The sequence below is a fragment of the Macaca nemestrina genome, chromosome 3 (assembly GCF_043159975.1).
Source record: "Macaca nemestrina isolate mMacNem1 chromosome 3, mMacNem.hap1, whole genome shotgun sequence".
NCBI classification, from domain to species: Eukaryota; Metazoa; Chordata; class Mammalia; order Primates; family Cercopithecidae; genus Macaca; species Macaca nemestrina.
In genome coordinates this window covers 83,609,630-83,636,811 of record NC_092127.1, presented here as the reverse complement: position 1 = coordinate 83,636,811, position 27,182 = coordinate 83,609,630, and the positions used below count along the sequence as shown (strand labels likewise).

At 35.2% G+C, this 27,182-nt stretch overlaps 1 protein-coding gene across 1 annotated transcript in view; it reads right to left on the bottom strand.

Moving 5' to 3' along the window:
* Positions 1–716: 716 nt before the first annotated feature.
* Positions 717–27,182, bottom strand: part of LOC105486306 (inorganic pyrophosphatase 2) — a 112,064-nt gene continuing 85,598 nt past the window's right edge. Inside the window, exons 10-12 of the mRNA XM_011749141.3 lie at positions 17,094–17,163; positions 2,007–2,043; positions 717–913 (exon numbers count right to left, since the gene is read on the bottom strand). Of these exons, the coding sequence (XP_011747443.1) occupies positions 885–913; positions 2,007–2,043; positions 17,094–17,163 (136 nt within the window). The 3' untranslated portion in view covers positions 717–884. The remainder of the gene's footprint in view (positions 914–2,006; positions 2,044–17,093; positions 17,164–27,182) is intronic.

Here is a 27,182-nt window from a genome sequence, read left to right as displayed (position 1 = left end):
TGATGAGAGTCATCCCCAGAGTCATCACCATAAGCGGAATGAATGAGAATCAAAAAGAGATTAGGATTTCCAAAACAATAAGTTACAGGAAGGAGCCTGAATAAATGTAACACATTTACACAGGCATTAATAAGAGTAGAGGTTGACCAAATATTTAAAGCCTCTACCAGCAATGGACTTGAAAGGAATAATACAGTATGAAAATGAAAGTAACAGTTGTCTACACAAATTTTATTAATTTATTGAATTTGTGATTTTTACATCCAATCTATAGAAATAAAAACTAGTAAAATCAATGGGTTCCTTTAGGTATAGAAACTAGAATTGGTCAACTCAATGCCTCTAAATTTGTGCTATGAAATGAAATAAAATCTTTTTTTTTTTTTTTTTTTTTTTTTGAGACAGAGTCTCTCTGTTGCCCAGGCTGGAGTGCAGTGCCATGATCTCTGCTCACTGCAACCTCTGCCTCCTGGGCTCAAGCAATTCTTCTGCTTCAGCCTCCTGCATAGCTGGGAGTACAGGCATGCACCACCAGGCCCAGCTATTTTTTGTATCTTTAATAGAGATGGGGTTTCAACATATTGGCCAGGTTGGTCTCGAACTCCTGACCTCGTGATCTGCCCACCCCGGTCTCCCAAAGTGCTGAAATTACAGGCATGAGCCACCGCGCCTGGCCAAAATCTTGTTTTTATATCAATAAATGTCCAAAGGAGACGAATTTAAAATTCTGTTTATTTATATATTGCATAGCTCAAAAAGTTTGAAAAACTGAAGTTTTAACAGGAAGTCAGTAAATGCTCACAGATCCCCTTAGCACTTGGGGAAAAAGAGTCTTGGAGTCCTTAGAGATAGGAATCTTGACAGCAGAATTTCAGATGTTTCAATCACTTGCCAAGGAAGTGCCATACTTGCTCTGCATTTAAAATGGGGAAAGAGGGTATTGGGGAAGGGATAAAAGAAAGAAGGAGGGAGAAGGGAGTGATTAATAAAATTTAATTTAGACTTTTAGGAAATATTTAGGCAGATACAAACAGTCATAAGCTCTCTATCTAAAGTTGCATTTCTCTATTTAAAGCTATTTCCCTTTAAACTTTTGTCCCAAGTTCTCTAATTTGGCCCAAGCCTTATATAAAGCTATATTAAACATTCTAGAACCTTCCTACTTTATTTCTTGTATCTTTCTGGGTCATTTTAGTCTCTAGCAGACAACACAGAAGTGCTACAACATGAAAGGTTTAGATAAAGCTCGTATAGTAAAATTTGACTACACAAAAAATACCCCAAATGAGATAGTATTGCAAAGAAACAATTTGTTAGCTTACCATATAAGGAATACAGTTTGCTTTCCCATGAAATCATGTCTATGGATTTACTCCTTTCTAAACATGTCATACTTGACTCACAGTAAATAGTTCTCATAGTTCTTCCAAATCTGCAACTTGAATATTCTTCTAATATTTTATATTAAAACAAAAAACCAAAAGCCTTGCAATATTTTGAAAGACAAATGATGTGTGCACATGCTTAAATTTTGAAAATTTCACTACAGAGCATTTTTACTTGTTTATTAAAATAGCTTCAAATAATGGTAATAAAAATATTGTATTTATTTTTAATTCTACAATAGTATAGGTTTTAAGATCTTCAGCTAAAATAAGTGATTCATTAAAATAAGATAAATATCTGAATGTAAGAGTTTTTTTTTTTAAATTAAGTTTTTAAAAATTAAATGTGTCAGAACTGGCTGGAATATCTCAGTACTTCACCAAAAAAAGTCACTGTACAATCAAATCATTTTCTAGACTAGAAAAGTAGTTAAATGCATTCTCTTTATTTTCTGAATTAGAAAATATTTCATCTGAAATTTCAGCGACTATTTAAAAAATATTTCACTTAGCTTATACAGCTTTTCAATTTATCTATTTTTATTTTTATGTTTTGACTTCCGCTACTGTAAACAAATAAATTTATACGCCTCACTCTTAATGAATCAAAATATACCATACCTTCTTCATTACTTTCTTTATTCGGTGAAGATAATACCTGAAAATAAAAACAGAGAAATAATCTCTGTTACAATAAATATTTATATGTGGAAAGTGCATCCAGAAAAGTTTTTTCATGAAATTATAGAACAAAGTTTACACACAATGAATCCCTAACCTGAAAAAGGTAAATATTCCCCTTTGTTTTTCATTATCATTGTTCATTCTTTCAGATAAACAAACCACGGACTTAAGAGTGAAATAAAAATACTTGAAAATATTTTTTTAATCTTAACCCATGGAATTCACTGAAGGTCTTGCAGCTGGGAATGAGAAGAAAGGTTTTCTTTCAATTGCTTCCACAGCTGATGTCTTGAAAGTTAAAATCAAGCACACACACGCATATTTAAATATACGTTTGTTCATGCTTGCTATAAAACACACACTTGCTATAAAATTTATCTGTTTTCTAGAACTTTAAATTATTGTTTCTGTTTATTCTGATGGCTGGACCAAGATTCTTAGAACATACAAGTTTGAAGAAACATTTTTCTGAGATAGTTTTTTTCCCCATAATTAGGAACAATACTTTTTAACACTCCATTGGAAGATCCATTTTCCATAAAGAAGAAGCCACAAAGACTATTTAGTTTAAAGAATCATTAGAATTTACATCTATGTGTCCACCATCCAAGTAGAGAAATGAAACATGCCAGGCCCCTCCCCAACTATGACCCCTTCCTTCCTAGCGATAACCCTACCCTACCCTGATTTTATAACACACTTTTCAGATTTCAAATTTAATAATTAACTTCTAATTCTCTGAATTTGCTGACCTTCAATAGACAGGAAATACCTGCCTCTAGCATTTGTTAAGTCTGAGGCAGAGGTACAAATGTACAAATATACATCTAAATATTTAAAAGTTACAGTAACTCAGGCTAACAAGTGATGAATATATATATGAAATGTGTTCCATCTCACTATCTTGATACAAGTACCTTTGTAATGACCTAGAAGCTCTCATTTAGGATTCCAGACACCTTAGAGACATGTGTCTGGATATGGCAGAGGAAGGAAAAGAGGCCCTCATCCTGCTCCACTTCTCTCCCTATTCTAGGCACCTTTCTGCATTTCAAGGGCCTCATCTGCACATGGGTAGAAATTCAGTAGCCCACATATCTAGGCACCTTTTACCTCCAAACAGCCACCCACTGGCCCCTGCAGAAGTAACGGTGGGTACAAAGTCCACAGAGTCAGGAGTGTGGACCTGGGGAGATGTGTAGCCTGGTATCTACAGAGGCCCCGGAAACACGCTTAAACCTGTCTGGGCAGAGGATTCCAGAGTCCTGGGTAGCCAGGATGTGGTCTAGAATGGGGGCATGCCTCCTGGTAAGTCTATAACTTTGGCCCCTTGGTCTTCTTGCCCTGTGGTAAGATATGAGACTAAATAAGGGCCAAGTATGACCCTCCAAAAAGCAGGATCTGAGAAAGGCTCTCCGTGCTTAAATCTGAGGGCAGTACTGAAGAGCCACCACTCCACAAGAAGAAAGATTTACATTTCAGCAATATTAAAATATTCCCTATGATAGTTAATTTTGTGTGTCAACTTGGAGGGTGTTCTTAGATGAGATTAACATTTAAATCAGTGAACTCTGAATAATGCAGATTGCCCTCCATAATGTTGGTAGGCCCCATCTAATCAGCTGAAGGCTTTAATAGAACAAAAAGACTAGTCTGTCCCAAGCAAAAGGGAATTCGCCAGCAGACAGCCATCAGATTTCATCTGTGCAGCTGGCTCTCCTGGGTCTCCACGCTGCTGGCCTTCACACTGGAACTGCATCATCTGCTTTCCTGAGTCTCCAGCCCGCCAGCCCAACTGCAGATTTTGGACTTGCCAAGCCACTATAATCATGTAAGCCAATTCCTTATAATAAATCTCTTTCTGTATATGCACATCCAACTGGTTCTGATTCTTTGGAGAATCCTAATAAATTCCCTCAAATCATAAATAGTTTAAAGTTATTACTCTTTCTACTCTGTTTTAAGAAAAAATCTGAACAAACAGACTTTGTTTTATTTTCTTTATATCAAAAAAAAAAAAAAAGAAAAAAAAAAAGGATGGTATAACCATGTAAATAAAATTACAATTTTATCTTTTTTTTGGTTTGTTTGTTTTAGAGATGGGGTCTCGCTAAGTTGCCCAGGCTGGTCTTGAACTTCTGGGCTCAAACGTTCCTCCCACCTTGGTCTCTCAAAGTGCTAGGATTACAGGCATGAGTCACCGTGCCTGGCCTAAAATTACACTTTTTTAAAAACATCCTTTAGTTTTTCCAAGTACTTCAAAAAGAATAAAATCTACTCAGCTTGTGCACAAAGAAAAATTCTTAACCATCATTGATTTTCGGGATGGTAGGATTTAAATCTGGGTATGACAGTAACACAACATAAAAATTGTACTCCTTGAGATTAGGCATTTGGGATTTGATGGCTCTATTTTTCTAAACAGACTCATAAAACGGGGTAACCTGCTTCTTCTATGAAATTGCTATATACTCCTTAAATTGTGCAGGATGCCTATTTGTGTCCTGAACAATTTAAGGAGAGTATAACAGTACAAAATTTTTTTCTTAAATTAGCTGTTTAGATTTCCAAGTTCAAATTAGCAGCTGCTTCTTGTTGGAGCTGCCAAACATTTCAGAGGAATAAAATGTATAGTGTATAAAAATAGAATAATTGAGCAGCTTCTCGTAAACCTAAAAAGTATTACAGAAAAGAAATGAGCAAGCTACTCTAAAACATTTATCGTTACATTTTAAAATAATTTCCAGAATGGTTTTTTTTCTTTATTCTTAAAATAAATTTCTCAATTGATAGAATATATTCAGAATATGCAAAGCCATATGATATATATTTAAATACACACACCCACCCACCCACCTCATCATAGGTAAGTCTGACACTCAGAGATAATGATAAAAATGTGAAGGTAATTTAAAAAATTACCATATTAAAAGAGAAACTATCATTTAAATTTGAAAACATCAATTATAATGGATTCATGATAAACATTAGCTATTTGACTCTTTACCTACAGTCGATGATTTTCTGGTAACTAAACATAATGACAAATATAACATTTACTTACAGAAAACGGAACAAAGAAATGTATGGAGCAGTACCCAAAAGATCACTAATCCCAATTCTTCACTCTCAGGGGATACTATGATTACATTTTCATTGTAAGAAACTAAAAAAAAATAACTTTTAGTTACTTACTTCTAATTTCTTTTAATGTAATACCTCATCTAATTTCTTAGTAGGAAAAGAATGCGGACATCCTCTACTCACCCAAGATAAATTATCCACCAACAATGAGTATTGTTTTATAGTCTCATTCTAAAAATGCTATTTCCATGGCTGGGTGTGGTGGCTCATGCCTGTAATCTTAGCACTTTGGGAAGCCAAGGCAGGTAGATCCACTTGAGCTCAGGAGTTTGAGACCAGCCCCGGCAACATAGTGAGACCATGTCTTTAATTAATTAATTAATAAAAATGCTATCTACTCCTCTTCCTCATCCCAAAAATCCTTCTCATTATCTTTATATCTTTAATTGCTTTCAAACAAATCTAATGGTTTCATTACCAAAGTATTCCTTTCTTTTCTATTTATATATAAACTGTATTTTAAATATAAACTGTTAATACAACTGCTCTGTGCTTAAGTGTCTCTCTTTCAAATAACTCTACCAGGTCCCTATAAGCATTTTCACCTGCAAGTTACATTTGTTCAAATGAACAAACATGACACACTGAACCAATATAAAGTATCCTGCTTTACTATATCTAACACAGGGATTGATATTATGTCATTTTACTAAAAGAGTTCAAAATTAAAGGGAAAGAAAACAGGTTCCCAATTTTTCATTCAGGTGATGCAAGGTTTTAGTTGAATTAAAGTGTCTTGGACATTGTCTTTCTTTTTCTTTTTTTTTTCTTTTTAGAGACGGGGTTTTACCATGTTGGCCAGGCTGGTCTCAAACTCCTGAACTCAAGTGATCCACCCGCCAAGGTCTCCTTAAATGCTGGGATTACAGGTGTGAGCCACCGCGCCCAGCCAGACATTATCTTTCTGCATTGTATTTCCACACTTCATAAGGCAGTTATGCTACATTCATTTTACTTTTCACATAATCCTTTTCTGATTTTTTGCTTTAGAATCAATAAAATGTCCAATTCTTAGTTATTCATAAAGAAGACATAAAAATATTTTAAGTTCATGTAAGTTTAATCTCTTAATACTTCCTCATCAAGCATGCATTTAAATGGCTAGTAGCTAAGTAAGTGATTGGTTTTACTTTCACTAACTTTGTCTACCATCTGGTGGTAATGCACAGCAGGGCTGTTAAGGGGCAAAAAGAGAAAGAAGAGGGAGAAATAACACTAAAATAATGTCTTTTCTTCAGAAGTCAGGGTCTGGTTCTAATCAGACCCTGACTTACGAAGAAAACACATTATTTAAAACATTTTTAAATGAATTCCCATAAGGATGTTCATTCTCAGGGTCATAAAACAAATCTGTGTGACATAAATATTGTAGGGTGATCTTACTAGAAAATTGCATCCTAAGATCAGTTCTACTCCAAAAGAAAATACAGTCCTCTTTGATGGAGAGATAGCTTTGATTAAAGTGAGTGCCCTTAGAGGGAAGTACTTCTTGTCTAGGTAGTCTGAGGGGTCAAAGCAGCCCTGGTGATAAGAGGGTATCCCAGTCAGACTAACCTCAGAGATTAGTTCTGAGCTGGCTCAATTTCAATAACCAGAAGCCAGGGAATGCCTTCTCCTTGTGGACCATGCAAGGAAGCTGTTATTGTCATGTCATCAGGAAAGCCCTAAATAGAGATAAAGGCTTTGCCCAAAGGAACCATATAAGGAACATGCTGTTATAAGTCCTATCCAAGAACTCTATAATGAACCCCACCATTCTTCTGCTGGTCATTACTTCTCCTATTTATAACTATTTAAAATATTCATTAATTGGTATTTTCTTATTAGAATGCAGAACCCCTAAGAGTGTGGTTCTAAGCTGACTGCTTTATTCACCCATCTTGTTGTGACCCTTAGGAAAAATAAAACACAGCTTTGGTGTGATTTTTTTTTAAGTGCTATTATTCTGAATGATAACAATGCCTCAGACTCACATGAGATGCTTATATTGATGGATTCACCTAAAGTCCTTCACCCGGATTCATCTTTGAGTCTCTACATAAATGCCAATATGCATTTTGGGATGAAATAGATGGCCACGCTACATGCTGATGTTAACTGCCACTGGGATTCACCTTATGGCCTTGGCCTTCTGAATGCACTGCTTTTTACCATTCAGCTAAGAAGTCTTGCACCAACTATAAGACGACCATCCAAATTTCATACAACACTATGGATATTGTTGCTTTACTGAAGAAATAAGATCTACCAAATGTAGCCAGAAATAATACATTTATACTGAAGTTCCAATTCTCCCTTGACTTTTTTACTTCAAAACACTATCCATTTAGCATCCCATGTACCATCATCACTATCATCTGAGTCTTGTGTGCTCCAGGTTTATCTGAGACTAGTTTTAGTGGAAATCTGTCCATGAACAGGCAAAAACAAAATCAGACTGAGGGTGCTAAGACCTCTCTGAGAGGCCTTCTATCTGCCCAGTTTTAGAAGTCTTTAACCTTTTGAACTTCTTCCATCACTACTACGAGCTAGAGGTTCACAGTGGCATGGGTCTGGTTCCCTAGAACTGAGCAAGTGTATAACTACTTACTCTTCTTGGCCTGAATTCCAGACTGTAAGAGTTTTAAATCCCTGGAGTTAGGCTGTGCACATGTCTGAGGCAGGTCTGGGAATCCTTTAGCACCGAATATGGCTCTCTCCTAGCTCTATATGCCACGAGTTTGTGTGTGGAACCTCATAAAGTTCAATCATTTTTCCAGCAAAATGACTACAGTACCAAGTATTAGCGAACCTTACACATTGTTTAATTCAAATTTCCCCCAATTCTGTATAATGCCTAGAGTGTTCAATTTCCTCAAAGAGGAAAGTGCTTACACAAAGCACAAGGAAGAATTTTGGGAAAAGAATTCCCAGATGGGAAGAGTGGTTACACCAACTACTTTTCCCCTCCACTTGTTCCACCTCTTCTTCCTTCCTTTCTTCCTATTAAATTCTCTGAAAGTAGGACTAATTCTCATATGTCTAGAAAAATTAGTAAGGCTGACTTTTCCAATATCCAACCATGGAATGGGTCAACTCAGAAAGAAGTGATATCCTCATCAGTAGAAGTATTAAAAGAAGAGGCTGGAATAGAAGGGATTTCTCTCTCTGTGGTCAATTTAACTCAACTAAACCTACAGCAGTAATGACAAGTGTAACACCCAACATTTATTGAATACCTTATCTGCTGGACATTTTTACCTGGATTAGTTCATTCAATTCTCCACAACAGCCTGATAAGATACTATTATTATAAGCCCCATTTTATAAATAAGAAATCAAAGATGTAAATAAATTAAAATTTGCCTCAGGTTATAAATTAAAGAACTGAGATTTGGACCCAGACAATCTGATCTCAGAAATTTTTTTTTTTTTTTTCCAAAAGACCTGTCATTAGACTAACACTGACCTGAAATAAACTACATGTAAAGTCTGTAATTTGGTAAGTTTTGACATATATACACTCAAGAAGCCATCAATATAATGAAGATAATAAACATATTCACCACTATTCCTAAAAGTTTCTCCATGCTCTTAAAAACGAGACTGGAAAATCCTCCTTCCTGGCTCTGTCTGATCTGGTTTGCATCATTATACCTTAGCTTGTATTTCCTAAAATTTTATATAAATGGTATGATAAAATGTATATGATATGTCTATTTTCACTCAATATATTTTTTTAAAAGATTCAGCCATGTTGTGGCATGTATCAATAACCTATTCCTTTTTATTACTGAGTAGTATTCCTCATAAATATACTACAAGTTGTTTATCCATTCATCTACTGATGAACATCTGGGTTGTTTTCAGTTTCTATTACAAAGAAGGCTGCTGCAAGCATTTGCGTACAAGTCTTTGTATGGAAATACACTTCCTTTTGTCTTGGGTAAATATATACGAGTGGAACAACTTGATCACATGGATCACATGGTATGTACGTGTTTAACTTTTCAAGAATATACCAAACTGTTTTCCAGATGGTTGTACCATTCTGCATTCTAACCAGCAGTAAATGAGAATTGTAGTTCCTCCACATCCTTGCTAACAGTTGGTTTGGCTGGTCTTTTTACTTTTAGACATCCTAAAAGTGTATATTAGCATGCATTGTGGTTTTAAATTTGCATTTAATAACTAAAGTTGAGCATCACTTCAGGTGTTTCTTTGCCTTCTTTATAGATTTGGTGAAGTGCTCATTCATATATTTTGTACTTTTAAAAAAATTCTTTTTTGGGGTCATCCATCCATTTACAGAGCCATATATTGTAGATCTTTGAAAACTGAATGTTTTGTTTTCTTGAGTTGTGAAAGTGCTTTATATATTCTGAACACAAGTCCCTTTATCAGATACATAATTTTCAAATATTTTCTTGTAGTATGTAGCTTTGCATTCTCCTAAGAATGTCTTTTGTAGAACAGAAATTTTTTTATTTTGATGAAGTCCAATTTATCATTTTAAAGAACAGATTGTGCCTTTGGTGTCATATCTAAGAAATACTGTCTAACCCAAAGTCAAAATAAGTTTAAGTTTTGTGCCTTAAATTTAGGTATAGGATCCATTTTAGACAATTATATACAGTGCAAAACTGAAATGTGTTTTTAAAAATATGAATAACCAATTATTTAAGCACTATTTGTTGAAAAAAAATCATTTTGAAAATCAGTTGTCCATATATATGTAGGTCTATGTGTAGATTTGGTTACACTAATCTATCTATATGCCATTACTATATTCTCTTGAATATATTCTCTTGATTATTGCAGATATATATATATCTCTCTCAAAGCAACTAAGCAACTATTTTTGTATACTGGCTCTTGTTGCCCAGGCTGGAGTGCAATGGCATGATCTTGACTCACTGCAACTTCTGCCTCCCAGGTTCAAGCGATCCTCCTGCCTCAGCCTCCCCAGTGGCTGGGATTATAGGCGTCCACCACCACGCCTGGCTAAGTTTTTGTATTTTGTTTTTTTGTTGTTGTTGTTTTCTTTTTTTTTTTTTTGAGACAGAGTCTTATTCTGTCGCCCAGGCTGGAGTGCAGTGGCACGATCTCAGCTCACTGCAACCTTCGCCTCCTGTGTTCAAGTAATTATCCTGCCTCAGCCTCCTGAGTAGCTGGGATTACAGGCGTGCGCCACCATGCCTGCCTTATTTTTGTATTTTTAGTAAAGATGGGGTTTCACCATGTCGGCTAGGCTGGTCTTGAACTCCTGACTTCAGGCGATCCACCCGTCTTGGCCTACCAAAGTGCTGGGATTACAAGTGTGAGCCACCGCAACCGGCCTGCAATTGTTTGCTATATTAATCTCATGTCCTGCAATCTTACTAAGCTCACTTATTCTAGTCGTTTTTAGGTAGAATTTGTTGAACTTGCTACAGAGACATTCATGCCACTTCCCTCACAATCTGAATGCCTTTTACATCTTTTTATTGCCTTATTGCACTGGCTAGAACCTTCAGTACAATACTGAACAATAGTAGTAGAAGCCAACTGGGCTTAGAGTTGTGCTTATAGAAAGGTTTTTAAGTACAAATTTAATTTGTTTATGCCTATGTCATCTTCAGTGAGCCTTGGTAGTTTATGTATTTCAAGGCATCTATCAATTTCATGCAGGCTGTCAAATTTATTTATATAAAATATATTCATATTTCTTATTTTTCTCTTAATATCTGTAGAATTAGCAGTGATACTACTTGTTTCGTGCCTTACTTTGAAAAATGTGTCTTCTTTTCTTTCCTGATCATTCTGCCTAAAGGCTTATCAGTTTTACGGTCTTCTCAAAGAACTAGCTTTGGCTTTATTAATCTTTTTAAATTGTTTTTCTGGGCATATAAATTTTTTAAATTACAAAATACTTCAAACATATTCTGTATGCAGAGACCATTACAACACATACCTACTCTCTAGATTTAGAAGAGTTAATATTGTCATTTCAGATCTTTATAACTGAACTCTTTCTCCCTGTATATTAAAAATAAAAATCTTATTTATTCTCCTCCCTTCTCAGGGGTAACTTTTGGCCACAGTGCTGAAATTGACATTTACTTTTCTTATTTATGTTTCTAAAATGTAATACCATATGTGTTTGTATTCATAAAAAATATGTGCTACTGCTTTTTAAAAAATATATAAACGGTACATACTGTATGTATCCCACTTTTTTCACCCAGTCTCTTATCAATAGACATTTAATTCCGTTTCTAATTTTTCCATTTCTGATCATAAACACATGTATAGTGTCTCTGTAAGATGTGTACCTAGAAGGTAATTTCTGAGTAGTGAATTATAAGCATCAAGTTTAGTAGAAATTACTTAACGTTCTTCAAAGTAGTTGTAGCCATCTATATGCCCATCATACCATCAAGTATGAAAGGTTCCCTTTCTTCACTTGCCTAAAAACTCTTGGTATTAACAGACTTTTAAACTTCTGGTAATCTACAACTGTAAAATTGTATTGTGTTTTATTTTGATCCCACTAATTACAAGTAAGATAAAGCAAATTATGATGTTTAGTGGTCATTGTATGTTTCCTCTTTTGTGAGCTGTCTATTCATGCTGTTTACACATTTTTTTTTCTACTGGGTTATCTTTATCTTGTGAGTTTGAATAAGTTATTATTTTAGATGCTAGTCCTTTTATCATTTATATGAAAATATCTCCTTCCAATCAATGGCTTATCTTGTGACTTATTTTAAGGTTTCTTCTACTGTTTACAGTTTTTTTCCCCCTTTACTTAAATTTATTAATCCTTTCTAGTTTATTCTTGGCCCTTTACTATTTCATATACATTTTAGAATTACCCTGTGAGGTTCAGTGAAAACCTCATTGGGATTCAGATGAAAAAAACAGACTGACTTCATTAATTAATATGGGAAAAATGGCCATCTTCATGATTAAGTATTGTTTTACAAGTTTATTTGGGTTTTCTATTTATTCTTGATTTGATATTGGCAATTTATATTTTAAACAAAATTCTCAATTCATCTGTGTTTAGAAAGTTGTTGCAAAAAGCTTTTCAGTATTCTCTTCTGATTATTTAAATATGTCTTATGCCTGTAGTTATGTCTTCATTTTAATTCTTGCTATTTTTATTTATGCCTATTCTATTTCATCATCTTTCTTGCCACAGGTCTATATAATTAGTCTTAAAAGAAAGAAAATGCAGCTTTTGTTTTAGTTGATCCTGTCATTATTTGTTTTCCGTTTCATTAAATATTTACTCTATTTTCTTCTAATATAAAAAGTCAGAAAAATGAACAGAGTAATTGTTAAGTTGAACTTCTATAATTTTCTTTCATTTCTGCTATATTGTATACATTTAATTTCTCAAGAACTATTTTTGCTGCATTACATAAGTTTTAACATACATTGACTCAGTTGTCTTTCAATTTTAAATATTTTAGCTTTAAATATAAATTATTTATATTTTTCAGGCCTGATTTATGTATAAGTACTTTTAAATTTCCAAACACATGAACATGTGTTTTCTCTTAATATTTTCATAATGGATTATATTGTAGACAGAGAATGTGGTCTGCATGACAGCAAGTCTTTTGCAACTCTATCTGTGGTCTAATATCTATTCAATTTTTGGAAATGTGTACATATACTTGAAAAAATCATGTATTCACTAATTATGTATGTCCATTAGATTAATCTTGTACATTTTGTTTGAATCTTCTCAACATTCCCAAAATAATATTTAGCTAAAGGGTCCTAAAAGTAGCATCTTAACCCCCAATAGTCAAATCAAACATCTTTAAAGACTATCAACTAATATTATCTGAAAGGCAAATCATGTCTTTGCATACACATACACACATGCACACACAAACACACATTCTTTGTTCTCTATAAATGCTCTGAGCCTTGCTCCCTGAAATAAAGATCCAACTGTTAGTCACAAAATTCTCAAGTATTGGGGAAGAATCTCATATCTTTTGGCTATAAAATCAGGTGGTTAAAAAGAAAAAAAAAAACTTTACAAAAAGAAATGTAGGCTGGGTGCGTTGGCTTACACCTGTAATCTCAGTGCTTTGGGAGGCTGAGGTGGGAGGACTGCTGGAGGCCAGAAATCTGAGGCCAGCCTGGGCAATATAGTGAGACTGCCCCCCCCCAACTACCAAAAATTAGAAAAACTTCGCCAGGTGTGGTGGCACACTCCTGTAGTCCCAGCAACTTGGGAAGCTGAGGTGGGAGGATCAATTGAGCTCAGGAAGTCAAGGCTGCTGTGAACTATATGATCATGCCACTGCACTCTAGCCTAGACGGCAGAGCTAGAACATGTGTCTCAAAAAAAAAAAAAATCATAATAATTGAGTGGTCCTGCAGTTGAACTATTACATACAGGGTCCTGTTGCCAGGGTCCACATGCTGTAGCCCACTGAGAGCACTCTCTCTGCCTTTTATGGTTCCCTAGTGTGTTGGGATCAAATGAACAAAACTTGTTACGATACAGTCATGCTTTCTGTGATGATATATAGTTCAAACATCTATATTTGTAAACAATGCCCAATAATCATTTTGATCATTTAAATTCTCCTTCTGAAATCTTTTTAGATCTATCCTTCTTAAGATCTCTAACCTAAGTACAATAAATTACTTCTGTAGATATTTTCTATTTTGTTTCTAAGATGGTTCTTAATAATTTTCATCAATTTGTCAGTTTATATTTTATTTTTCTTGGATATTCTGACAATATTTTTCCCAACTGATTTGTACGCATTGTTGGATGACTAACAATTTGTTTAGTCTCAGTGTTACACTTAATTGTGTTTTGATCAATATATGTTTATCCAGCATATACTTCCTACAATAGTTCTATTAACCACTGAAAAGTTTAGTCTATTTCTTTTCTTTTCTTTGTCTATTTTAAAAGTACAAAGCAGTTAACCATATTCTAAAATCTCAATCAACACGTCCTAAGTATTCTAGCAATATGCATCTCAAAAGTGAAAACTTCCATTATTGTCTGGCCTTTTAGTGACCATACTTCGGACTCATTTAACACCTACAGATAAGTCTCAAGATAATATTACTTAGGTACATGTTAGACTTGTTAATTTGCTCATTCTAAGCTACTAACAAAATCTGGGTCTTCTAATTTGTTTCATACAAACCCAGGACTTGATACGGTCTGAATCTGATCAAGTATGATGAATGACTTCTGCTTCTGTGTCTTCAATTATTCTTAGCAATTAAAGGACAAAAAAAAAAAAAAAAAACCTGACAGCACTTTGAAGACTGCACAATATTCAGTATACAGCAAAATGAAGAGACATGGAAATATACACCTAAATAATCTGATTCAAACACTTCAATGTGATTCTGAAAAGAGGAAATGAGACAAAATGCTTTTATGACAAAGAATTTCATTATTACAAATTAAACTTTATATGAGAAGGGTGTTAACTAATCTGGGCTCTAAGAATCCCAAATCATTCATGAGGGTGCTAATGGGGTAATTCTTTGACTTACAAATATTTAATGATGAAAACTGGCATACATGAAGTTCCACTGAGCTAGTGAAGAGGCACTGGTTTCTCTAATTTGTGAATTTCTGATGCAGTATTCTCAGTGAAAAATTATTCAGTATAGTGTCTTCTTCATTATTATAAAGCTCAACCAAGTTACCAAGTCAGGTAATTAAGGCTGTATGTTAACCTTTCTGAATTATAATCTTATTCCTCTAATCTAAATAGATCATATATATGTCCTCCAATTTTTTTTTATTGTTTTGCCACTAAAGTGACAGAAAGCAATGAAAAAAACAGGATCTAATATAGAAACTTTGAGCCTGTGGCTAATTTTAAGACAAGTATCTCCTGTATTATTTATGAATCTACAACTGAAATACATGGAATAGACTTAATCTGAGATTAGTGAGACAGACTGCTTGTACAAAGATGAAAAGTTTTTGTTTCCCTTCATTTTTATCCTTAAAGAAGTAATGAAAACCAAATTCTGAATATAATCTACATAGATACAAAACTGATAACTTGGAGAAAATAATGTGGCCTGCATTATTGTGACAGCTTCCTTGTATCTTCTTGAATCTAATTATGGCCTACAGCCCATTCTCACCAATGCAGCCAGAATGATCTTGTTAAAATCAAAGTCAGATTAGACCACTCCTTTGCTGAAAATATTTTAATGGTTCCCTACCTCATTCAGAATAAGAAACGCAATCCTTAAATAGCCTGCACAGAGTCTTTCATAACTGACCCCCATTTTCAAACCCAGATCCAAACATTTCTAATCTCATCTCCTTTCTCCCCATACTTTCTCTTCTCTACCAGTCACTATGGTCACCTTGGGTGTTTCTTGAATACCTCAGAAATCCTCTTGCCTCAGGGCCTCTGGGAGTGTAGCCTTGAATGTTCTTCCTTCACCTGACCTTACCTTCTACAATTCTTGGCACATATTCAGCCCTCTTCTTAGTAAGGCTGTGGCTGGCCGCTTTTTTAATAACTACAACTCCTATCCCATTTCCGGCATTTTATCCCCTTGTCCCTGCTCATTTTTGTCATTTTTCAGAAGGCATTTTTGCTCTCTGAAACGCTCATTATTTTACTTGCATATTTCCTTCTTATCCATCTCTCCAGATAAAATGCGAGCTACACAAGGGCAGAGGTTTTTGTATCTTTTCTTTAATACTGCATTCCCAGCACCTATATCTTACCACATAACAGGCACTAGATAGTCACTACATTAGTGAAAAAAAAAAAAAAAAAAAACAAAACCCAATAAATTAAAAGCAGCCACAGTGATCAGCTAACATTTAGGAACATTTTAGTTGTTCTTGGTGTAAAGATCTAAATTCACTAGTTTTTCAACTTCATAGTTCTTAAAAACCCTTAATTTATAAATGATATTTCTAGCCTAAGACCACTCCTAAATATACTTTATATAAGCAATATTACTTGATTATCTGAATATAAATTTTCTAATTTAGTAATCTCCGAATCAGTCATTAATTTACTAATAAATTCAGTTGCCTCTATGCAGCATTATCACTAAGACATATAAAAATCTAAGCATATCATCTCAGCTTACAGAAAGAAAGCATGTGAGACAGCCAAACTAAAGGGAAATAAAAAAGCAAAGGGTCTTACCAATTTTATTTTTCTTAAGGTGAAAAACGTAATTTTATTTTATTTTCAATTTTTTTTTTTTTTTGAGACAGTTTCACTCTGTCGGCCTGGCTGGAGAGCAGCAGCACAATCTTAGTTCACTGCAACCTCTGCCTCCCAGGTTCAAGTGATTCTTGCACCTCAGCCTGCCAAGTAGCTGGGATTACAGGCATGTACCACCAGGCCCAGCTAACTTTTTATATTTTTAGTAGAGATGGGGTTTCGCTATGTTGGCCAGGCTGGTGTCAAACTCCCGGCGTTAAGTAATCCACTTGCCTTGGCCTCCCAAAGTGGTGGGATTACGGGAATGAGCTCCCATGCTGGGCCAATTTTTTTTCCTAAGCTGGAACTGTGCCAATAGCCAGTTCCAATGTAGAGGCTGGGCAGAAGATAATTCATGGAGATACAACAGTACAGAGGAGAGCATATTTATATAAACAATAATAAACTGATGATAAGAAAAGCAGCATCATATGAAATTAGCTAAATGGTTAATGTACTTTCAAATACAAAATTTAAAAACTCAACTAAAAAGTTTTAAAGTTTTTCATTTAAATTCCTTGAATTTAAAAAGTAGATTTCAGTGTGATTTGTAAACTTTATGCTTCTCAAAAGGACTTGACACATTTCATTGCTAGAGATTTCAGAATTTCTACTAGACTTCCTATGACATTTGTAAGATTAAAGGATGTCTTGGACGTTTGCCCCTTACCGATTCAACTAATGATCTTGCTTCCTCTTGAGTGCAACGGAAAGGGCTATCAGATATCTGCACGTTTGTGCTGGAGAGGAAAAGAGAATGTTATTATTAAACAGGATAAAAAGAAACAATTACCAAAAAAAAACCCCAAAAACTAACTAACTCCAAATACTCCACATCAGTTGTATTCTTTCAACCAATGACTAGAAACTGAATGAATAAAAATTAAGACAATGAAGATTATTGTATATTCTTTCAGGCAAGGTTAAAAGTATAGAGTAGTCCACAGCAAAGCACTCTCCAGAATGACAAAAGATTTTTAAAAATTATATTACACAAATCCTAATAATTTCCAGGTATATATAAAAAGCTATACCACAATTGCACTTCACCTTTATTGAAGAAAAGAGGAAGCAAATTTGACCCACTGAATGGGACCTAGGATAAATTTTCCTCTAAGCAAGGTGACAAACGTAGTAATGAGCTACTTAAAGTTTTTGCAGAATCTCTTTCACAGATAAGGAGATTAAAGAGGAAACTATACAAATATAAAGTTTATTTTCTTATACGTAGGGAAGTTCAGCCAGGCATAGGAATAGCAGCTCCTTCCCTGACTAGGGAAGCCTCCATAGAGTCAAACGCCACCTTTCCTATACCTCTAAAAGCATGCCACTCATTACATATTGCCAATCTCTAGACGAAAGCAAAAGCATTATTCCTCTGAAACATATTAAGACTGATTTTTTAAAATTTCATCAAAGGAACAGGCAGATTAAAATGGATAAAGAAAGAGGTGGTAGAGAAGGGAGTTAAAGCCAAATTAACTTTTTTAAATAGAAGAAAAAGTGATTAGCAGATCCCTAAAAGATAAAATAATAGGTAAAACACACGTAAACATATTCCCCCTCAAGTGGACCTAAGGATATACATTATCAAATTTATTTTCACAATAGCTTTGTGAAATATATTGAGATATCAGTGATAAAAAACATCTGTCTATATCTCGCTGTAATTGATGACACTGAGTATACAGTGATTATAATAAGTGGTCATTTTGGTTTTTATCCAGACTCCTAATGTGGGATTCATTTTCATTCTTGGCATGAATAGAATTTGATGAAAGTTAGCAGTAACATCTTTAAGGCTAAGCTTTTTTGCCACATGGCACGTTTACCTATGTAACAAAACTCCACATCCTGCACATGTACCCCAGAACTTAAACTAAAAGTTGAGGGAAAAAAAATGATGAAGTTTTCTTGTATTCTCTTTTCTACAGCTCACGTTTAAGCAAGCTGAAAATTGAAAAAGGCAGAGCCTTGTAAGTCAGATGTTTCCTTGATGACTGTCAAAAATAAATTTAAAAAGAACCAGGCAAAAAATTAGACACTGTAAAAAAAGTGCTGGTCCTGTGAAGAAAGTATGGTATACAAAGTACTAATTACAATACATATAATGCTTTTAACATTATAACTAAACCAAAGTAAAACATTCCCTGGAAATTCTGGGAAAAGGATGGTGGATGGAGGGGGTGAGTCTTTTCTAGATACAGTTGCCATATAAAATACAGAACAACCAATTACATTTGAATTTCAAATAAGCAACAAACTATTTGTTTGGTAGTATAAGTATGTCCCAAATGTTGAAAGAGACACACACACTTACATGGAAAAATATTTGTTATTCTGAAATATTTAAATAGAAGAAAAAGTGATTTAACTGGTGTCCTGTATTTTTAATCTGTTAAATCTGATAACCTTACTTCTTTTTCTTTTTTCCTCTCTCTGTCTCTTTTTTTTTTTTATTATACTTAAGTTCTAGGGTACATGTGCACAACATGCAGGTTTGTTACATACATTTACATGTGCCATGTTGGTGTGCTGCACCCATTAACTCGTCATTTACATTAGGTATATCTCCTAATGCTATCCCTCTCCCCTCCCCCCACCCCACGACAGGCACCAGTGTGTGATGTTCCCCTTCCTGTGTCCAAGTGTTTTCATTGTTCAGTTGCCTCCTATGAATGAGAACATGTGGTGTTTGCTGACAACCCACTTCTAAAGTAATCCTCTACTCCTACGACAAAATGAAACTATGAATAGGAATATCAGAAAACAATGACAATATTTAAGCCAGCACAGTAAAATTTAAAAGTATTTAAAATTTTAATTTTAAAAATTAAAAAAATTTTAAAAAATATCTCTGATAAAATGTCTTGACAAGTAACCAGTAGTGGATATCTTGGGAAAGTAAACTGACCCTGCTATTTTTTCACCTTAAAAAAATATATGAGCGGTTGGGTGCGGTGGCTCACGCCAGTAATCCCAGAACTTTGGGAGGCCAAGGTGGGCAGATTAGCTGAGGTCAGGAGTTTGAGACCAGTCTAGCTAGCATGGTGAAACCCCATCTCTATTATAAATACAAAAATTAGCCAGTCATGGTGGCACACACTTGTAATCCCAGCTCCTTGGGAAGCTGAGGCAGGGGAATCACTTGAACCTGGGTGGTGGAGGTTGCAGTGAGCCGAGATGGCGCCACTGCACTCCAGCCTGGGTGACAGAGTGAGGCAATGTCTCAAAAAAATATATATACATATATATATATATATTATATATATGTATGTATCTATGTATATGTATATATAAAATAGGATGATACATAAAAATCATCCTAATAGAATGAAAGATTACAAAGTTTCTTCTATTTACCAAATAGGCTCTTCGACAGCTAAAAACAGTGCCAACATCCTCACTCACGTCCTTTCAGTCAATAATATATGTAATCTAGCTTGTAAGAACATATATGTATGTAAATATGTGTGTGCACATACATATATGTACTTTACCCCCTCTTGGATTTAATAATTTGTACTTTGAATGTTTAAAAGTGTAATAAAAGGCATGATACCAAGAAATATTTTTATTTTTTCTGAACTGGCCTTCATGTAAAAATAGTTGTTTAACATTGATTCATATTTATTAGCCAATTCAAAAAAATCATACTACTTGTCAGGGACTTTTCTAGATGCTGGAGACACAATACTGAATCATGCAGCCCCCTAAGGAGCTTTTAATCTTTAAGATTCTTTTTAGTTCTCAAACTATGACTATGACCTGCCAGGGGAAAAGCAGTATAATCATTTAAAGGAGGGATGACTAAGCTTTTAGTGCCCACTATAAACGAAACTTAAAAAAAAAAAAAAAAAACTAAAAAGAATGCACTGCTTTCCTTTTTATATTAAGATACTAAATATTATATTTTAAATGTATAAATGTTACATGACCTATATACACCTTTGTTGACCAAAACAAGATGATATTAGAGCAAAAAATCAGTAAAACCAAAAATGCTGTGTACAACAAACCCAAATTACATACAAAAATAATAAAGTATATTAGTAGACAGATAATAGTGCTTTAGTGAAGGGAAAACCATTTTTTTCAAGTAAATCTCAAATCAAATAATGGCCCACAGTTACAATCCTCAAAGACAGTGTCCAGGATAAAGATATGTCAAGGCTTTTTATTCTAAAGCAAAGTGGTCAAGAAAAAGGGAGAGAGAAAATTTAAAGAGATCAGAATGACAAAAATTTTAGACCATAACCTCCAGAGTTTATAGAAGGAAGTGACCTTGGGATAAATGTACACAAAGGCAAAACAACTGAGGCTATCAATACATGAAAAAGTATCATATTACTGGTACCAAAACAGACATATAGACCAATGGAACCCCAGAAATAACACCACGCATCTACAACCATCTGAGCTTCAACAAACCTGACGAAAACAAGCAATGGGGAAATGATTCCCTATTTAATAAATGGTGCTGGGAAAACTGGCTAGCCATATGCAGAAAACTGAAACTGGACCCCTTCTTTACACCTTATACAAAAAACTAACTCGAGATGGATTAAAGACTTAAATGTAAAAACCAAAAACCATACAAACCCTAGAAGAAAACCTAGGCAATATAATTTAGGACATAGGCATGGGCAAAGAGTTAATGATTAAAACACAAAAAGCAATTGCAACAAAAGCCAAAATTGGTAAGTGGGATCTAATTAAACTAAAGAGCTTCTGCACAGCAAAAGAAATTAGCATCAGGGTGAACAGACAACCTAGAAAATGGGAGAAAATGTTTGCAATCTATCCATCTGACAAAGGGCTAATATCCAGAATCCACAAAGAACTTAAATAAATTTACAAGAAAAAAAAAAAACCATTAAAAAGTGGGCAAAGGATAGGAACACACATTTCTTGAAAGAAGACATTTATGCAGCCAACAAACATATGAAAAAAAGCTCATCATCACCGATCATTAGAGAAATACAAATCAAACCCACAATGAGATACTACTTGATGCCATGAATGGCAATTATTAAAATGGCAATTATTATCAGAATGGCAATTATTAAAAAGTCGAGAAACAACAGATGATGCTGAGGCTGTGGGGAAATAGGAATGCTTTTACACTGTTGGTGGGAGTGTAAATTGGTTCAACCATTGTGGAAGACAGTGTGGTGATTCCTCAAGGACCTAGAACCAGAAATACCATTTGACCCAGCAATCCCATTACTGGGTATATATCCAAAGAAATATAAATCATTCTATTATTAAGACTCACGTGCACGTATGTTTATTGCAGCACTATTCACAATAGCAAAGACATGGAACCAACCCAAATGCCCATCAGTGATGGAATGGATAAAGAAAATGTGGTACATATACATCATAGGATACTATGAAGCCATAAAAAGAAATGAGGTCAGGTCCTTTGCAGGGACGTGGATGAAGCTGGAAGCCATCATCCTCAGCAAACTAATGCAGGTGCAGAAAACCAAACACTGCATGTTCTCACTTACAAGTGGGAGCTGAACAATCAGAACACATGGTCACAGGGAAGGGAACAACACACACTGGGCCTGTTGGTGGGGGGAAGGGAGGGAGATTATCAGGACAAATGGCTGATGCAGGCAGGGCTTAACACCTAGGTGATGGGTTGATGGGTGCAGCAAACCACCACGGAACATGTACACCTATGTCAACAAACCTGTACGTTCTGCACATGTATCCCGGAACTTAAGGTAAAAAAAAAAAAAAAAAAAAAAAAAAAGGAAGTGCGAGATTAAATATACCTTTCTCTAGGAATGTAAAAAGAAACAACTTCAAGACCTAAATAATTTAGATGAATTGAATATATTTATTTATTCAGTAAGCATATTTAGACTACCTACTATGTCAAGTCCTGCTATCAAGTGCTGAGGTAAAAACTCAATACAAAGTGTTAAAAAAAAAATCCGGCCGGGCGCGGTGGCTCACGCCTGTAATCCCAGCACTTTGGGAGGCCGAGGCGGGCGGATCACAAGGTCAGGAGATCGAGACCATGGTGAAACCCCGTCTCTACTAAAAACAGAAAAAATTAGCCAGGCGCAGGGGCGGGCGCCTGTAGTCCCAGCTACTCGGGAGGCTGAGGCAGGAGAATGGCGTGAACCCGGGAGGCGGAGCTTGCAGTGAGCCGAGATTGTGCCACTGCACTCCAGCCTGGGCGACAGAGCGAGACTCCGTCTAAAAAAAAAAATAAAACAAAATAAAAAAATAAAATTCCACCCCCAGTTCTACATAGAGGTATGTACAGCAGTGATACAACAGCCCAACAAAAATGAAACTGTGCAGAGATGACATCTAAACTGCTTCTTCAAAAATATGAAGATGTCCACTGAAGACAGACAAGGGGATAGGAAGGAAGAGCCCAAGAGGCTGGAGGGCAGGTTTGGACACATTGTTTAAGAACAGAAGGGTTGGATGAAATCCCATTTTTGAAGGGAATCATAAGGTGTTTTTAGGCATAAAAATGAGTCATATTCATACTTTTGAAAGATAATTCTGGCAGTACTATATAGAATATGTTAAACAGGAGAATGATTGTTAATAAAAAAAGTTTATGAGCAAAGAAATGCTAAGCAACTGAATTAGTGCAGTTCCCCCCCGCTCCCCGGAAATGTCTGGATTAATTTTATTACATTGTAATGGTTTGCACTTTAAATGTAAGGATAATACTAAATTTCCAGTTGGCCATTATTCTCTTCTTCCCTTTAGGCTTTTTGAATTAAAATATTAAGAAAGCGATTTGCTCAATTCATCTTGTCAGAATTTATAGCCAAATTCATAAAATGTGCAAACATTTTATAAGAAAGTTTACAAGGTATGTTAATAATTATATTCATGCATTGTAAGTGTACTACCTTTTTAAAAAATCACTTTTGATTCTATAAAGTGAATTAAAATGCCTTGTATCTATTCAAAACGAAAGGTGACATTAAATGACATTTTAGAGGCCCATGTTGAAAATGAGCTAATAAAGCCAATTAATCCATACTAAATATTAAAGAAACACGTTTCCTCTTTTTGAAAGCTACAAGACACTAAATTCACCGGTTCCCTTATATTAAAATTTTCAGTTTAATTCTTTAAACTAGTGCTTTTCATGGACAAATACAAATGTTAGCACTAAGAGCCATTTTCATACCCAAAACTGAAAACTTCATGCACATGGACATCAGAATAAAAAATGATGCAAATATTTAATATGAAGTGACTTTTGGCATCTGCGTTCCCTGAATAGAAAAGACGGTTCCCTTTATGTCAGGCATTGCAACAGCCAGAATGGGACTTTTATGAATTCAGGAGTTGACCCACACTGCATCTACTCTGAGAATAATAACCATGTTAAACTTGGAATTCATTAAGTATTCTCTCTCCATAGTAGTAATAACAAACAACAACAACAAGAAGAAGAATAATAATAGCTAACACTTAAGTAGCTTTTACTCTGGACCAGGCACTGTTTGAAGCACTTTCTATTTATTTTATTTTATTTTATTTATTTTTTTAAAAAGTATTATTATACTTTAAATTCTAGGGTACGTGTGCACAACGTGCAGGTTTGTTACATATGTATACATGTGCCATGTTGGTGACCAATGGAACAGAACAGAGCCCTCAGAAATAATACCACACATCTACAGCCATCTGATCTTTGACAAACCTGACAAAAACAAGAAAGGGGGAAAGGATTCCCTATTTAATAAATGGTGCTGGGAAAATTGGCTAGCCATAAGTAGAAAGCTGAAACTGGATCCTTTCCTTACTCCTTATATGAAAATTAAATCAAGATGGATTACAGACTTACATATTAGACCTAAAACCATAAAAACCCTAGAAGAAAACCTAGGCAACACCATTCAGGACATAGGCATGGGCAAAGACTTCATGTCTAAAACACCAAAAGCAACGGCAATGAAAGCCAAAATTGACAAATGGGATCTAATTAAACTAAAGAGCTTCTGCACAGCAAAAGAAACTACCATCAGAGTGAACAAGCAACCTACAGAACGGGAGAAAATTTTTGCAATCTTCTCATCTGACAAAGGGCTAATATCCAGAACCTACAAAGAACTCAAACAAATTTACAAGAAAAAAGCAAACAATCCTATCAAAAAGCGGGCAAAGGATATGAACAGACACTTCTCAAAAGAAGACATTCATGCAGCCAATAGACACATGAAAAAATGCTCATCATCACTCGCCATCAGAGAAAAGCAATCAAAACCACAATGAGGTACCATCTCACAGCAGTTAGAATGGCGATCATTAAAAAATCAGGAAACAATAGGTGCTGGAGAGGATGTGGAGAAATAGGAACACTTGTACACTGTTGGTGGGACTGTAAACTGGTTCAACCATTGTGGAAAACAGTGTGGTGATTCCTCAAGGATCTAGAACTAGAAATATCATTTGACCCAGCCATCCCATTACTGGGTATATACCCAGAGGATTATAAATCATGCTGCTATAAAGACACACGCACACATATGTTTATTGCAGCACTATTCACAATGTCAAAGACTTGGAATCAACCCAAATGTCCATCAGTGACAGACTGGATTAAGAAAATGTGGCACATATACACCATGGAATACTATGCAGCCATAAAAAAGGATGAGTTTGTGTCCCTTGTGGGGAGGGAGCAGGGGGGAGGGTAGCATTAGGAGATAGACCTAATTTAAATTAGTGCAGTTTTACAGCTAGAACGCACCCAAGAATCAATCAAAACTTGGAAAATATGTAAGACAGATGGATCAAAATAAATAATGGTTAATAAAATAAAGTAGTAAACACAATAGTACATTTCTGATTTCTTAATAAGGTATATCAACTGGTTGAAGAGAGAGTGGGAGAGGACTGAAGAATAAACTCAAATGTCAAAAAATGACTTCTCCCAGAATCGAGTTTAAAGTTTTCTTAGGTAAGACTAGAAATAATAAAATTCTCTCTGTTAAAAGAATATTTAGCTTTCAGAGTAAACACTCAGCAGTGGAAAAAATAAACAACAACAACAACAACAAAAAACTTATTCTGAGAAAGAGAATTTTCAAGGAATCAATTAAAAGAACTTAATAAATGCAGTGCTCCTGAAAAGAGAAGAGTCACTACCTGGATTAAAAAAAAAACAAAAACAAGGCTAGGAGTGGTGGCTCACGCCTGTAATCCCAGCAGTTTGGGAGACTGAGGCAGGTGGATCACCTGCAGTCAGGAGTTTGAGACCAGCCTGGCCAACATGGTGAAACCTCGTCTCTACTAAAAATACAAAAATTGGCCAGGCATGGTGGTGGGTGCCTGTAATCCCAACTACTTGGGAGGCTGAGGCAGGAGAACTGCTTGAGCCCGGGAGGCGGAGGTTGTGGTGAGCTGAGATTGCACCACTGCACTCCAGCCTGGGCAATAGAGTGAGACTCTGCCTCGGAAAAAAAAAAAAAAAAATTGTTGGCTTTAAAATATTATTCAACAATTTACTCCAACAGATATTTATTGAGTAGCTACTACATGCCAGGCATTAGGAATATAAAGATGAATAAGGCATCTTTATTCATCTGCTCTTGAGGAACTTATATTCTAGAGAAGAAGATAAATTCATGAACCAAGTACTTAATAACTGTGACAGATGTAATGACGAAAATCCGCAGAGAACAAGGAATACAGAGAGTACTGGCATTTCAACTAGCAAACTATATGAGGGAATGTTTCCTAGAGAAGACAAAGTAAAAATTAAATCTTAAAAGATGAGTAACATGGCCAGTTCAAGAAATGAGAAGACAATCATGGCAAAGGAAACAAAATGAATAAAGGCCTAAAGATCACTACAAGCACAGTGTTTGTAAGGAGTGACAAGTGGCCTTCAGTTATTGTAACACAAAATAGGAGACGAAGTGATGGAAAATGAGGCAAGAAAGGTTATCTAAATCTTGGAAGGCCTTGTTTGTTTTTCCATGAGAACAAGTTTGGATTTTATGATTCTTAAGGCCAGGCACAGTGGCTCACACCTGTAATCCCAGCACTTTGGGAGGCTGAGGTGGGTGGATTGCTTGAGCCCAGGAGTTTGTGACTATCCCTAGCAACTTAGCAAGATCCTGTCTATATAAAAAATTTAAAAAGTAGCCAGGTACGGTGGTGCATGCCTGTACTTGGGAGGCTGAGGTGGGAGGATCACTTAACTCTGGGAGGTCGAGGCTGCAGTGAGTCATGTTCGCGCCCCTGCACTCCAGCCTGGGCAACAGAGCAAGACATTGTCTCAAATAATAATAATAATGATAATAATAATTATAATACAGTTCTTAAGCAGAGAGGCTCATCAGAATCACATGGGGGGCTTGAAAAACATACATGTTTAGACTCTACCTCCTAAAGATACTAATACTCTAGGTTTAAAGAAGGGGACAATGCATCTGCGTTCTCTAACAATTTCCCTGCTTAATACTGTGTATTACATATACATTGAGAGAATGTCTACAATAGTTTGGACCTAAACTGAACTGAGTGAGAAAAATGGGTTTCAAAAAGGAAGGCAGAGGAAGCTTGCCAATCTATAATGGTACAGTTTAAGGAATTAAGAAAGAAAGGCAATTCATTATAGAAAGGCAAAAGAAATAAAAACTAACAACTCTGACTACATTTCCAAATTAAGTTATGATAAAAAAAAATAAGAGAAATATGGATTAAAATAAGTTAAAATTCTGAAGATCTTGACTTTAAATTTTCTAGATGCATA